The sequence below is a fragment of the Brassica napus genome, chromosome A5 (genome assembly GCF_020379485.1).
Source record: "Brassica napus cultivar Da-Ae chromosome A5, Da-Ae, whole genome shotgun sequence".
Lineage (NCBI taxonomy): Eukaryota > Viridiplantae > Streptophyta > Magnoliopsida > Brassicales > Brassicaceae > Brassica > Brassica napus.
Window position 1 is genome coordinate 8,783,861 of NC_063438.1, and position 16,504 is coordinate 8,800,364.

General features: G+C 38.0%; 2 protein-coding genes across 2 annotated transcripts; both read left to right on the plus strand.

Annotated features, from left to right (window-relative positions):
- Positions 1–348: 348 nt before the first annotated feature.
- On the plus strand, positions 349–2,077 carry LOC125609470 (transcription initiation factor TFIID subunit 7-like). The gene is made up of 5 exons (XM_048780937.1): positions 349–525; positions 922–1,055; positions 1,170–1,289; positions 1,559–1,624; positions 1,719–2,077. The coding sequence occupies exons 1-5, from the start codon at positions 411–413 to the stop codon at positions 1,914–1,916; spliced, it is 633 nt and encodes a 210-aa protein (XP_048636894.1). The 5' UTR covers positions 349–410; the 3' UTR covers positions 1,917–2,077.
- Positions 2,078–14,374: 12,297 nt separating this feature from the next.
- LOC125575582 (F-box/kelch-repeat protein At1g55270-like) lies at positions 14,375–16,358 on the plus strand. Its single transcript, XM_048780938.1, has 2 exons — positions 14,375–14,616; positions 14,756–16,358. Exons 1-2 carry the CDS (start codon positions 14,551–14,553, stop codon positions 15,995–15,997), a joined length of 1,308 nt encoding a protein of 435 aa, XP_048636895.1. The 5' UTR covers positions 14,375–14,550; the 3' UTR covers positions 15,998–16,358.
- Positions 16,359–16,504: the final 146 nt, after the last annotated feature.

The following is a 16,504-nucleotide window of genomic DNA, read 5'->3' on the forward strand; positions in this document are numbered from 1 at the left end:
TCTATGTTAAAAGTTCTTCTTAACATGTATGATTTAATTTCTTGTTCGTGTAATATGTTAAGTTAATTTGATATCATTAAAGCTAAGATGTTATAAAAAAATCTTCCTTTTAAAAGTTTCCTAGAGTCTAATTTAGGTTCATAATGTTATCATCAATATTTAGAGGAATATAAAGCAATGAATTAAAAAGTATATTGGTGCAATTTGGGTCAGAAAATTAAAAACTGAAACTGATAGGGTGAAATAGTAAATTAATAAAGGGAAATTTGCCAAAAGAGTATTTCTTCTAGTGGGTTGGTTTCACATGTGAGAAGAACTGATTTCTTACATAACAGAGTTAATAATTTAATAATATTCTTTTGTGATTCAATAGATTCTCTCGTCAAAGTCAAGCACTTCTTACCTTTAGAATGGAGGAACAGTTCATACTTAGGGTTCCACCCTCTGTTTCAGAGCGAATCGATCGGCTCCCGAGCGACGAGGCTTCTACTTCCGACGACATCCCTTTAGATTTGTGTTTTTCAGGTTTGGTTCCTCTCCAATTTGAGTTTTCCTCCTTTTTCAATAAAATCATGGAAAACTATCTCTGGATCGTATTCACGGATTGATATTTGATACCTTCTTGGATGTTGGCTGATATAAGTTTCTTGAATGTTTGATAGAGAACCCAAAAAGATCAATCATTCTTGAATCTGTTTTAACATTCAAAATACATTCCTTCTTGAATCTGTTTTAAAAGTTAAAAGGGTATCTTATCAGTGTCTCCTAGAGGAACTTGATATTGTGGTTTGTTTGGGACTAGTTCAGTATTATTGTCAGAAAGACATTCTTGTGGCATCTTTCTTGGAATCTCTGATTTTAGGATTAGAATTCGTCTAGAGATCCATTTTAACATTGTGTTTCTGTTTTGTGTGTTGGCAGAGGATGGGAGAAGCGGGACTTTTGTAATTGGAAACGAAGAGTTCCGGGCTTCTCTCCTGGATCTTCCTGCTGTTGTTGAGTCCTTTAAAACTTATGATGATTCTGCACTAGTCAAAACTGCTGATATTGGTCAGGTATAATCAAATTTTACTTTTGACTTATGATCATTTTCAAAACTGCTGCTATATGTATTTGTGTTAACTGTTTTGACTTTAAAACCATATAATGAATGCTTTGGTTTGGCACAGATGATAATGGTTAGGGAGCCGGGTGATCCCACGCCTAATACAGTTGAATACAGACATGGTTTAACTCCTCCAATGAAGGATGCTCGCAAGAGAAGATTCCGTCGAGAGCCTGACCTTAATGTAAACTTGCATTTATTCCTAGTATATTATCAACATGTTCATTGCTTACGCTATTACTTGTTACATTATAAGAAGAAAAGCTCTGTTAATCCTTGGTAAACCCCAATAGGTTGTATTTCTGAGTGAGAACAAAAACATAAAAGAAAGAAAGGGTGTAGTGTAAGATTCTAGTTTGAAAGTTATGATTGAATCTTGATGCATGTAGCTGTTTTGGAATCCGTGGATAGTTTTTTCTTTTGACGTTACCTTTATTGTCAAAAATGTTGCAGCCGGAGCTTGTACAGCGCGTTGAGAGAGACTTGCTGAACATCTTGAGTGGCGGAACCATCGGACACGTAAGTTTGTTTACGTCTGATTATTGGTTAAATTGATATTTAGTTGTCAGTCAGGTCCATTTTATACCTGAACTTTCATTTGGTGTGTGTGTAGGCAAATGAGCAACAAGAGGAAACAGCTGCGAACGAGAATACTAGTGATAATAATGCAAACAAGAAAGTGTCTTCACCTGCTGAAAAGCCTGAAGCTGCTCCTGAGACAGGGACTGATACTAGCAATAATAATAATAATAATGCAACCGAAGCTGACCCGGAGAGAAGTGAATCAGAAGATTCTGATGATTCTATGTGAGAGCTTTTTTATGTAACCAGCAGCTAAAGCTAATATGATACTATAGGATATGGTCGAAAAGCCAGGAAAGTTGCATAAAGGTAACGAACCCAGCTATGATAAGTGTGTATGTCAAGAATTTGGCCGCTATATATGGTTACCACTAATCATTTATTTGATTCCTTTTCAGCAAGAGAAGAGTGTTCCGGTCTGGTAATAATACCTTCTATGAGTTTGTTGATTCTAGCTTCTGAGCCATTAGCATCATATATAATAAGAAAGCACACTTATAGATTATAAACCAGTTGTGAAAGACCACATTTTGATTAACTAAAAGAAACTTCTAATTGTCAAATGTACATAAACATGAATCTCTTTCTTCTCCAGTGGAACATCTGGATTTCTCTACTTGTCGCTCATAAGAGATCAGTTGATGAATTGCAAGCACAAACCAGGATCTTCATGATCCAAAAACTCCTATCAAATCTGCAGTGTAAGACTCAATATTCCAGTTGTCGATTTGAGCCGTTAGAGGGTTACAATGGAGAAGATCTCACTGCATTTGTAATCACCCCAAAAGAGATAGTGGTGGTGGGGACTTTAAGGTTTCTTGTGTGCAAATTAGCCCTTGTTTTGGCTGCGTTTAAGCCCTTAAAGGATGGGTCTTAACGCTTCAAGAGGACAATGCTTTGTCTTCTCTTCTCTTCTCGCAAACTCTCACTTGAGTGTTCAAATCCTGAAGATCGATGTACATAACTTTGTATACTAAAGATATAGATCCATGTGTATCTGACATACATCATATAAGTTGGTATAAATTCACCAAGGCATAGTTTGATTCTTAATACAATTCTATGTATTGCTATCATTGATTTTTAACCCAGTGTTTTTGTTGTTTACTTTTTTTTTAAAGAATGCATGTTATAAGGACAAAGGAAAGTGTATGGCATACCAAATTAGTTTGTTTTCTTGAGGGTTTAGTGGGATGTCATTTGTCAAGGAATTGATTGGGCAAGCCACGACTTATGAAAGTATAATTAGGAGGAGGTTTGTTTTCTCAAATATAAGATGGACACTTTTATTTATCATAACTACTAACAACCATTATGTTTATGAAAGGGTTGACTAGCTATTTTCCCACGAGAACTATGATATAGCACCAAAACTCTCTGAAACCATTGCTTCTGTCTATATGTCCATGAGACTAAAGTTTTATAGCTATTTTCCCATGAGTTCATAGTTCGAGACATATTTCCCCACATTCATCAAATTAGACGGTTCAATATCGGTCTATTGTTTTACCTAAGACTAAACCAAAATTACGACCAAAAGTAAGATCCGACCAAAGATTTACCCGACCAAAAGTAACACCTGAGCAAAACACAAAAACCAACCTGGCCCTTACATATGTTCCTAAACCCAAAACACAAAAATCCATATTTCTCTGACTAAAATAAGAACTCTAAATTCACTTTTTGGAATCTCATCGTGTTGAATTGAAGGCTCGTTCACGAAGTTTTCAACAAGTTGTTCGATTTCGAATCCGTCTATCTCCACAGCTTCTTCGTCGAACTCATCTTCCACAATTGGACCCTCCACGTTTTGTAAAGCTCCAGAGACTGACTCCATTGATCTATGCTTCCAAATCAAATGAGATTTTGTTTTCTAGGACTCAACAAATTGGAATTTTTTTAATTAAGGGTTTCAATGGAATAACGGGTTTGGGTTTGAATCATTTTTTTTCTAATGAGTCTGAGTTTCAAATCGGGTTTAAATCGATCTTATTTGGTTAACTATCAATTTTAATCGATTTAATCTCATGTAAAATAGTAAACCGATATTAAACGTCTAATTCGATCATTGTGGGTAAATAGATCTCGAACTATGAACTCAGAGAGAAATAGTTATAAAACTTTAGTTTCAGAGACATATAAACAGAGACAATAGTTTCAGAGAGATTTGGTGCTATATCATAGTTCTTACGGAGAAATAGCTAGTTGACCTTTTATGAAATATAGTCAACTTTACTTTTATGCATTCGTATAAAAGTTTAATTAAAGTGGGGTTGAAAAATAATCTCTTTAACTGTTTCCAGTTGCCATCATTGGTCCATTGACATGCATGCTTGTGTCTTGAAACTCATCATTTTATTTCTTTCTGTCTGGATAAATTTCAAATCTTTTCTGACATTATTTTTTTGTTAGGTTAACCATACTAACATTTATATTACTGTATTGGACTGTATGACTTTTGTTCTATATATATGATCAATGATATCTCGTCCCTATGTTTGTGTCTCTGTTTGCATGCACATAATAATATCTAGTATATATAAAAATATACTGATCTTTAAACTATAAAAAGTTTTGTCTATTGAATAAAAGTAAAATTAATATCTAATTTCAGCTACAAAATAAATTGTTAGCAAATTACTATCGTTCACCTAAATGTTCAATACATAAACTTCGGTTTCTACCGTATGTTTGGCTCTTTTCTCTCATGTGCCTTCTTGAAAAAGGGCCACATTCAATACATAAGCTTCGGTTCTCCTGTATGTTCTACCGCATGTTTGGCTCTTTTCTCTCAATACATTACGATAAATATCCTTTATACACCTCAATTATTAATGTGGATACATATATGTCGTTTTGTATTTTATTCTACAATCTAATAGTAGGGATTTTTGCAAAATTGACCTACAACTTAAAGTCAAACACAAAACTAACCTCCCTTTTTTTTAAAAATTGGTTTTGTCCTATTCACCCCACAAGTTCATATAATTTACGAAAATGCCATCAATTTTTTTTTTTTTTTTTCGAAAATGACATTTTTACTCTCTCACCCTCATCATCTTCAAGTAATTACAAGATTGCCATTGTCATCAATACCACAACCACCATGAACAACCAATTTGAAGCTCTTAATGCTCCCAAAATCGATTTACCCTTCTTCTTTTTCCATTCTTGTGAACTAAACACAACATATCTCTCACTTTCTCTCCACAATAAGCTAAAAAAACCCAAGATTTTGATTCTAAAATTTTTATGGTTCATAGAGTCATAGAAGCTAACGATTATGGGTGGGTGACTTTCGTTTGTGATTCTGTGTGCTTGGAGAAGCCTTATGTATGCTAAGGAACTTATCTCACCAATTTAAGGTATGACATCGAGTTTTTTTCCAGATCTGTTCGTCAGACGACTTACTTGGGAAGTCGTCTGGCTGTAGACGACTTACCTTTCAGTCGTCTGGCTGTAGACGACTTACCTGGAAGTCGTCTGGTCAACGCAGAGGTTATTTTTGCAATTGACTTTGAAATCTGTAACCTGAGACGACTGAAAGTTAAGTCGTCTACTATTGTTTGGTTTCAAAAAAAATTCCAAAGAACCTAGACGACTTACATTTCAGTCGTCATAGGTTAGTTTTGCATTTGACTGGATAATTTCAGAAGTTTGACTTCCCCAGACGACTTACATTTCAGTCGTCTGGCGAAAATTAAAATAATAATATTTTTTTTAAAGTAAACGACTTACAATTAAGTAGTCATAGGTTAGTTTTGCAATTGAAAAAAAAAACTTCAAGATTTAATTATACACAGACGACTTATAATTCAGTCGTCCACCAGACGACTTAATTGTAAGTCGTCCAGGACTTTTTTCCGAGATTCTGGTCAAACCTCGTAAATCCTGGACGACTTACATTTCAGTCGTCTCGTGGACGACTGAATTATAAGTCGTCTGTATATAATTAAATCTTGAAGTTTTTTTTTCAATTGCAAAACTAACCTATGACGACTTAACTGTAAGTCGTCTACTTTTAAAAAAATATTATTATTTTAATTTTCACTAGACGACTGAAATGTAAGTCGTCCAAAAAGTCAAACTTCTGAAATAATCCAGTCAAATGCAAAACTAACCTCTGACGACTGAAATGTAAGTCGTCTAGCTTTTTTGGATTTTTTTTTTAACCAAACAATAGTAGACGACTTAACTTTCAGTCGTCCGAAATAACAGATTTCAAAGTCAATTGCAAAAATAACCTCTGCGTTGACCAGACGACATATAGTTTAGTCGTCTAGACAACTTAGATTGAAGTCGTCCGCGTCTTCTCCACTAGTTTTTAAGTCTTCTACGTTAGTTTTTGAATAACTTGTATTTTTAAGAGTGATAAGTAACTTCAAGATATGTAAAACTCATATTTACAAAATATGTTCTCTCCCTTAGTTTTACTAAATTTGACTAAGTTTTTCAATGCAAACTTATAAAAAATATGATATGCTTTGACTAGTTACTATTGTTTGTTTTCATCTCTTACCAACATTCTTGTTTATTAAGATGAGAAAAAGGCCATTGGAGTTTATTATTGCATATGAGAGATCCAAAGATAAGAAAAAGGCTACTGAAGTCTATTATTTCATTGATTTGTAAATGTGTAAACACATTGTTAGCACATTTAATACATCTTGGAAAACATTATTACTGATTTTACAAAAAATTCACAACTAAAAGAGTATACATGCAATTCACAAAACAGACCACAAACAAAACTATTATAGATCATTCATCTACAAAGACAAGCTTGGATTCCACTTGAGTAGACAAGACCAGACAACTTTTAAGAAGTCCAGACGACTTCTAAGAAGTCCAGACGACTTCCAGGAAGTTCAGACGACTTTGCCAGAAGACTTTTAGGAAGTTCAGACGACTTCCAGACGACTTTACAGGAAGTCCAGACGACTTTTAGGAAGTCCAGACGACTTCCAGACGACTTCCAGACGACTTCCAGACGACTTCCAGACGACTAACAAGTAAGTCGTCCCAGAAGTCTTCCAGATCTGAAAAACCTGCATATTAAATCCAGATCTGAAAACCTGCATATTCAAAAACGTTCAAATGGCTTAAAAACAGAAAAAATGAATGGAAGATTAGATAAATCTACCTTTACAGAACACACAAAAATACATATCTAAAAATAAAAGATCTACCTTTTAGTGGAAGATGAGTACCATCTAATTAAAAACCTGCAAAAAAAAAATAGATTAGTAACAAAGACATGAGACAAAATTGAAAAATTCATATAAAGTTTGGTGTTTTCAAGTCAAAGAGATTAGAGTGGGTTTGGAGAGTTTTAGTTTGGGAAAAAAGTAAGAACTTTATACAACAAGAAGTTACCAAATGAAGAAAAATCAGACATAAGAACTTACCAAAACGCTCAGAAAAATCCAGACGACTTCCTAGAAGTCCAGACGACTTCCTGGAAGTCCAGACGACTTCCTGGAAGTCCAGACGACTTCCTGGAAGTCCAGACGACTTTGTCAGAAGACTTCCAAGAAGTCCAGACGACTTCCAGACGACTTCCAGACGACTAACAGGTAAGTCGTCCCAGAAGTCTTCCAGATCTGAAAAACCTGCACATCAAATCCAGATCTGAAAAACCTGCATATCCAAAAACGTTCAAATGACTTAAAAATAGAGAAAATGAGTGGAAGATTAGATAAATCTACATTTATAGAACACACAAAAATACATATCTAAAATTAATAGATCTACCTCTAAATTAGTGGAAGATGAGTACCATTTGATTAAAAACCTGCAAAAGAGATAGATTAGTAAGAAATACATGAGACAAAACTGAAAAATTCATATAAAGTTTGGTGTTTTCAAGTCAAAGAGATTAGAGAGAGGTTGGAGAGTTTTAGAATGATGAACATTACATTTTTGTTGCAGCCATTTGAGAGGAGGAGAGAGAATGTGTAAATTTTTCTTTTATAGGGAGACAAAAAATCCAATTAGATTAAATATTTTTGACTCAGACGACTTCCTGGACGACTTACATTTCAGTCGTCTGGTGAAGAAATTAAAACAGACGACTTACATGTAAGTCGTCCAGAAGAGTTTAATATTTTTAGCGGGAAATTAAATATTTTTAGCGGGAAACTAAAATAGAAGACTTCCCAGACGACTTACAAGTAAGTCGTCTGGACGACTGAAATATACGTCGTCCGGGTAAATTATTCAACAGACGACTGAAATATAAGTCGTCCACACCCTAAACATAACCCCTAAACTTAATTATCTAATTAAACACTTCATAAAACCAAATCAAACTTGAAAAGTGTTTACTATACACAAAAATAAACACATATAGGTGAAAACTAATTTTTGAAAAAAATATTTTAGTTTTCCAAAATCTAACCCTAACAATACATACAATACTACAACATATGTTTGCCAAACTCCTAAACCAAAGTATTTCATGATTCACTACTTTCACTCATCTATCTTCAAAACAAATCAATTTTATCATATCTTAATTTATATTAGTTAAAACTGTTTATAATTACTTGATTTTTATTTTTTACGCATCAAAATATTTTTTTACAAGATTTATAAATTATTTTTAAAATAAACTGGTACCAGACGACTTACACTTCAGTCGTCCAGACGACTTCCAACATCTCAGACGACTCAGACGATTTAATGGGGCTATATTCGTAAAAATGGCTTCTGTTTTTTTGTTTGGTCACAAGGGGCTGAGCTGTAATTTCACTAGGCTTTTAGGTTAGTTTTGCATTTGATTCAAGTTTGGGTATAGGTTTGGGATTAAAATCAAGTTGTGGGTTAGTTTTGGCAAAAACCCCCTAATAGTATTTGAAAATTGTGGTATAAGTATTTTCTAAAAATTCAGTGTTCCCATCCCATAAGACAAAATCGCCCCCTTCTTTTAAATCTTTATTGATGAAGTGGTTGAACAATTGACGTATAATTTAATGTATTTGAATTAGTTTTTAATACAAAAATCGGTTGATGCTATATAGTTCCAAACAGGCAAACGTAGCAGTCGTAAGGCATCATCACTTTAGCGTAATTTGTTGTCCAAACAATTATACTATTTAAATACCTGACAGATTCTGCCATTATACTTTTTTTATACAACGGTTTTGATTGCTTGTCCATTTTTAAATCTTTTAACTCAATAATTAATATGCACCCCCATCCAAGAAAAATTAAAATAATTATGTGATATAGCTAGAAAGATCGAAGTACACATTTCAGTTACTAAATTCCAAAAAATGTTTTATATTTTCAACATTGGCATGAAATTGTTATTTCTTTCCACCGACTAGCATTCACAAACTTTGAGTTCAACTGTTAAATAAATGATTATATATAATAGAATAATGTATAATCAAAATATCTTTTGTTACTAAATTTAGAAACATATTGATAGATACAACTTTTTTTACGTTTTGAAATCCATAGTGGAAAATGTTGGTTACAAAACCACTGGTAGTAGTTCAGTGGCGATTAAGGGACTAAACTCAATACGGTGAACCCTGGTTCGAACCCTGCTAGCCACATGGATATGTGTTATTGCTTTCGGCTCATTTGAATATTCAGGAGATGGTCTATCTGTGGGTTGTACCTCCACCCGAAAGTTAAGTCTGTATCTTTAATAGATCCGGGTTTAACCCTTTTATTTTACAAAAACAAATGTGTGTTACAACATACAAATTAAATAATGTAGTAGATTTATGATTTACCTATTATTAATCTTAGACATGGTTGACTAAAAACTGTGAATGTTATCAAGCTTTAGGGTTTTCTGAATAATACTTTACTCTCATACCTCTACAAAGGAGAAGACATGAGCCAATATAAAGGACTCAAGAAGGATCTAGATACAAAGGCTAACAGCTGTAAAGGAAAAGGTATTAGCTAGCCAATACTAGACGTTAGGAGAGGAGCAACGGAGTTGTGGATAAGACGCAGCTGTGGTGAGGCCGTACCAAGCTCCTCTGCTCTACAAGACGACAAAACCAGCATAGGAGATGACCGTTGATGAAGATGAGCTTCCTCATTCATAATGGGCTGGGCCTTTACACTAACATCCTCCCTCAAACTTTGCGTGGGAGTTTCTTCGACGCCAAGTTTGCTTCTCAAGTGTATAAAAGCTTTTCGTGGCAACGCTTTGGTGAATATATCTGCTATCTGAAGTTCCGCTGGAATATGTTGCGTTTCAATCAAGCCCAGTGCAACTTGTTCTCTTATATAGTGCCAGTCTCGATCAAAGTGCTTCGATTTCTTATGCACAGCTGGATTTGTGGTGAGATAAACCGCCGATAGATTATCACAAAGCATCAAAGTGGCTGAATCTTGCGAGATGTTTAGATCACGCAACAGTTGAGCTAACCAAGTCACTTCCTGAGCTGTCTCTGCTAAGGCTCTATATTCAGCCTCCGTTGATGACCGAGACACCGAATCCTGCCTTTTTGCTGACCAAGACACCAAATTCGACTCCAGCAGTGTACAGAAGCCTGTAGTGGATCTCTTTGTCTCCTGACAACCTCCCCAGTCACTGTCACAATATGCCATAAGAGTCATATTGTCATTCTTCTTGATGTGCAGACCATATCGCAGTGTTCCTTTCAAGTATCTAAGTATTCTCTTTAACAACGCAAAATCAGTCACCGTAGGTGCATGCATCCTCTGACACACAAGATTCACAGCAAACTGTATATCCGGCCTGGTGATAGTCAGGTATTGAAGCTTACCGGCGAGACTCCTAAAGTAGGTTGGTTCAGGAAAGAGACTCGTATCCGGAGCTTCAATACGTTGTGGCAGAGGAGTAGGCATTGGATTACAGTCTGTCATTGATGCCACATGAAGTATCTCTTTTACATAAGCTTGCTGATGCAAATACAGACCCTCTGAATGCGTCTCCATCTCTATACCCAAGAAATATGAAGGGCGTCCCATATCTTTCATAGAGAATCTGTGAGATAGTGAAGTTACCAACTCTTCAAGAAGACTCTCTTCACTACCCGTGAGAAGAATATCATCAACATACAGTAGAAGCACCATGAACCGATCATGTAGATTGTAAGTAAACAGAGATGGATCAGATGTGCTGCACACAAAACCGAAGTCAAGCAGATAGTTGCTGAAGGTATCAAACCAAGCTCTTGGTGCCTGCTTGAGACCATATAGCGCTTTGGTGAGTTTACACACATAGTCTGGTTTCTCAGGATCTACAAACCCTGCTGGTTGCTTCATATAAACCGGTTCTTGCAGTTCTCCATGAAGAAATGCACTAGAGACATCCAATTGTTTTATTGTCCAGCCTTTGGTGATAGCAATATTCAGCATCAACCTTATAGTTGCAGTGCGCACCACCGGACTGAATGTCTCTAGGTAATCCAAACCCTCTTCTTGTGCACATCCTTTTGCGACCAGTCTAGACCTCAGTTTCTTTACACTACCATCAGGATTTAACTTCACTGTGTGCACCCATCTACTACTCAAGATGTTCATGTCCTCTGTAGGTGGAACAAGCGACCAAGTATTAAGCATATGAATAATCCTCATCTCTTCAGACACAGCATCATTCCACCCTGGATGTTTCATAGCATCTGCAATGTTCTTCGGAAGAGCAACAGAGTACTTGGGCGCAAGGAGAGCATACCGAGCATTCGGTTTATGCACACCTGCTTTACCTCTTGTTTGCATCGGATGCACATTCACTGCTTGCACAGGCACGTTTCCCATCACTTGTTCTTCATTGATTATATTGTCAAGAGGGGCATTTACCGGAGCTTGTACTGCAGGAGCTGCTGGCGCAGGAAAGACCTGAGACATTAAAGGAGCTTCCTTCACCACAAGCTCTGGCCTTGTGGCAAGTTGCCAAGCCTTCATTAGTGAGGTGTCATATCTTGGCACCAGATGTTTGTATTGCTCTCTAAATGGATACAACTCTTCATCAAAAATCGCATGTCTTGTGATATACACCTTCCCAGTAGGAGGGTAGAAACATCGATATCCCTTGTGTAGACTACTATAACCAACAAACACGCATTGAAGTGACTTTGGATCAAACTTGTGATCTTGGAGAGCTCGGAGACATGGATAACAGGCAGACCCAAAAGCTCTTAAAGATCGATAGTTTGGTTTCTTCTCAAACAGCATCTCAAACGGACTCTTGTTATCCAAGGTTGATGTAGGCAGTACGTTACTGATATAACTTGCAGTCGCAAAGGCTTCAACCCACAAGCCTAATGGCAAATGACTCTGAAACATCATGGAGAGACCCAACTCAGTAAAGTGACGGTGACGTCTTTCAGCCAGACCATTCTGCTCAGGGGTATGAGGACAAGAGATACGATGTACAATGCCATTTTCTTGTAGTAGTTGCTTCATCTGGTTATTGACAAACTCACCTCCCCCGTCTGATTGAAAGACCTTTATTTGCTTGTCAAATTGTGTCTCAACTAGTTTCTTAAACGCAACAAATACTGGAAAGAAGTCTGATTTATTACGAAGGGGATACAGCCAAGAAAAACGAGTACAATCATCAACTAGTACTGCATAATACCGAAATCCTTGACTAGACACATCAGGAGAGGGACCCCATAAGTCACAATGAATCCTCTCCAAAGGCTGAGACACATGAGACTGAGACTGAAAAAACTGTAATCTACTACTTTTCCCCATCTGGCAAGGCTGACACACGAGGCTTGTTCTGCTCTTATTAATGTTGATTTCCTTGCTGAGTTTGAGTTGTTGAAGAATGTTGAAGTTAGCGTGCCCAAGTCGCAGGTGCCAAAGGTCTTCAGATGCTGCAACCTGACGATCTGAGAAGTAAGCCGCAAACCCTTCATCCTTCAACATGTATAACCCCTTATTTCGAGTTCCCTTTGCCACCACTTTCTTCTTAAGGAGATCAATCAGATATACATAATTAGCATCAAAAAATACTCCACAAGGGTAGTCCTCACACAATTTAGATACTGAGAGCAAAGATTTCTTGATATCAGGACAAACCAGTACTTCATTGAGTGAGATATTACCTGATGCAGAAGAGATGGTGGCAGAACCAACGTGTGTTATGGGGAGATAAGCTCCGTCTCCAACCATAACCGCATCAGTTCCTTCATAAGGATGCACTCCTTGGAGGTTAGTAGAGGATGAGGTGATATGAGCAGTCGCGCCTGAGTCTGGATACCAGTCTTTTTCCTCTGCAACACGAAGCGAGTTGAAGGCAGCTTGAGATTGATAGTTATTATCAAATCTATTGTAGCACTTGAGGGCTGTGTGTCCAACTCGTCCACAGATCTGACACGTAGGACGTTCATTCTGGCTGTTGTTCCCAGTAGACTGGTGTTGAGAAAATCCACGACCACGGCTGGTGAAACCACCTCTTCCTCTGTACTGACCAGACCTTCCTCTTCCTCTGTAGTTCGGATTATACCCTGGACTTGTATGCTGAGATGCAAACGCCATGTGAGGATTGACCGTGGTGGTATCAGCATAAGACTGGAGCTTCAAGTCAAATCCTTGGACTTCAGAAACCACATCGTTAAACGTCGGCGCCGGAAACTTCGTGAGAGAGCTTTGAATCACTGTGGTAATAGGGTCGAACTCACGCCCAAGTCCGTTGAGAAACCCAAAGATTTTCATAGACTCATCAATAGGTTTCCCAATCGCACTGAGCGCATCACACGTAGTCTTAAACTCTCTACTGTATACCGCCAAGGTCTTGTCTTTCTTCGTTAGAAGTTGAAGACTACGACGCAGAGAGAACTCACGGGAAACAGAACTTTTGTTGAAGTTATCAGCCAACGAGATCCATACCTCACGGGATGTAGACAGAGTATGAACCGAACCCAGCACTTCTTCTGACAACGTACCAAACAACCACGATCTGATCAACTGATCTGTGCAGAACCATGCTTCAAACAACGGATTGTTTTCTTCCACATCTTCCGTACCACGACGCACCACTCTAGTTGCAGCAGGAGACTCGACCGCACCATTAACGAACCCCAAAAGCTTCTGACTTGACAAGAGAGATTCAAACTGAGTTTTCCAGAGTAAGTAGTTGCTGTCTGTGAGCTTGAGAGTAACACAACTCAGAACATGAACTTTGCTCGGAAACGGATAAGGATTCACCGGATCTGCCATACCTGTTAAGGTTTAGATGGCTCTGATACCATGTGAATGTTATCAAGCTTTAGGGTTTTCTGAATAATACTTTACTCTCATACCTCTACAAAGGAGAAGACATGAGCCAATATAAAGGACTCAAGAAGGATCTAGATACAAAGGCTAACAGCTGTAAAGGAAAAGGTATTAGCTAGCTAATACTAGACGTTAGGAGAGGAGCAACGGAGTTGTGGATAAGACGCAGCTGTGGTGAGGCCGTACCAAGCTCCTCTGCTCTACAAGACGACAAAACCAGCATAGGAGATGACCGTTGATGAAGATGAGCTTCCTCATTTATAATGGGCTGGGCCTTTACACTAACAAAAACAACAACAAAGCTTACACCTTTTTGACTAATCACTATCTGAGCTCCATTAATTTCCAAGGGTCTATAAATGAGAAAATTTAATCATGCATTCAATAACACAAACTCTAGATTCTGAAATTACCATAATGAAAAAACTCGTACATTAATGGAGTATTAATAAATAAATACCAACGCTTTACTTGTGACTTGTTAAAAAAAGGCGGAGAGACCCACCCACCCATCACTCGCATTTACCGTGTAGAAAGAGCGAAGTTGAAGGTCGCTCACGTTTTGCTCCTTCTTCTTCAGAGATTTTGACTGTTAGGTTTCTCGAGGATCTGTGTCGTATGAGCCTCGGGTTTTGAAGAAGATGGATCTATCTTCCCAACGACAATCCCCAAATGGTTCCAGGGGGTTTCGCCTTCAAGCTCCATTGGTAAGCTCTCTTACTCCTAGTATCCTTCATTCACGGACTTCTTTTAATTCACTTCAATTTCTTTCCTTTTTGAGAAACCCTAGCTTTATTTGGAATGTTTTCACTCTTTTTGATTTCTGAAAATTTGGAATCTTTTCAGGTGGATTCCGTATCTTGCTACTGCAGAGTAGATTCAGGTCTCAAGACCGTTGTAGAAGCTAGAAAGTTCGTTCCTGGCTCAAAGCTTTGTATCCAACCCGACATCAACCCCAATGCTCATCGTCGCAGCAAGAACTCTAAGCGAGAGAGGACAAGAATCCAACCTCCGCTTCTCCCTGGCCTCCCCGACGACCTAGCCGTCGCTTGTCTCATCCGTGTCCCTCGTGCAGAGCATAGGAAACTCAGGCTTGTGTGTAAGAGATGGTACAGGCTTGCTTCTGGTAACTTTTTCTACTCTCAGAGGAAGCTACTTGGGATGTCTGAAGAATGGGTTTATGTTTTTAAGAGAGATCGTGATGGGAAGATCTCTTGGAACACGTTTGATCCTGTCTCCCAGCATCCTCAGCCGCTTCCACCTGTTCCTAGAGAGTATTCTGAAGCTGTTGGGTTTGGTTGCGCTGTTCTAAGCGGTTGTCATCTTTATTTGTTTGGAGGTAAAGATCCGTTAAGAGGATCAATGAGGAGGGTTATTTTCTATAATGCCAGGACGAATAAGTGGCATAGAGCACCGGATATGCTTAGGAAGCGACACTTCTTTGGTTCTTGTGTCATTAACAACTGCTTGTATGTAGCGGGTGGGGAGTGCGAAGGGATACAGAGGACACTACGCTCAGCTGAGGTTTATGATCCGAACAAGAACAGGTGGAGTTTTGTTGCTGATATGAGCACAGCGATGGTGCCTCTTATCGGTGTGGTTTATGACAAGAAGTGGTTTCTCAAGGGTCTTGGCTCTCACCAACAGGTCATGAGTGAAGCTTATGACCCTGAGACTAACTCATGGAGGCCGGTCAGTGACGGGATGGTTACCGGTTGGCGAAACCCGTGTACTTCTCTAAACGGTCGTCTCTACGGATTGGACTGTAGAGACGGGTGTAAGCTCAGGGTGTTTGATGAAACCACGGATTCATGGAACAAGTTCATGGACAGTAGAGTACACTTGGGAAACTCGAGGGCGCTTGAAGCTGCGGCTCTTGTCCCGCTGAACAATAAGCTTTGTATAATACGGAACAACATGAGCATGAGTCTGGTTGATGTAACGAATCCTGATAAGAACAACCCTCGAGTATGGGAAAACATTGCGGTGAAAGGACAGTCCAAGAGCATACTAAGTAATTTATGGTCGAGTATCGCAGGGAGAGCTGTGAAAAGCCATATTGTGCATTGCCAAGTGCTTCAAGCCTAATGTTGAGAAGAAACTCAAACCACATTGAGTTTCCAAGAAGAGAAGCAGCTCTTGTTTGCTGGCTCAGTAACTGTTTGAGATAGAGAGAATCTTCGCTACAATCTCACCAACCGAATGAATCTACACAGAGGCGAAGAACTCAATGTCTGGTCTTAACAGTCGTACAAGAGTCGAAGAGAGTATAAAAACAGACATGGCCATGTCTTCTGGTGTTGTTAATCTTTGTTAGTATTCATAGGAAGGTGGCCTTCTAAATGGTTTTAGCAATTGTTATTGACATTTTGTTCTCTGTGGTCTGTAAATCTCTCAAGTATTTTGTCTATAATTCGAATCAAATCTTAAATATGAATAGTTCAAGCCATATTGTGATTCAAGCCTGACAAAAAAAAAACAACTCAGCAATGGAGCCAGAACAGAGTGTTGAGAGGAAACCAAATAAGAGAAGCAACTCTTGTTTACTGGCTCAAGAACTGTTACAGAAAGAGAGAGAATCATCGTCAAAAGAAT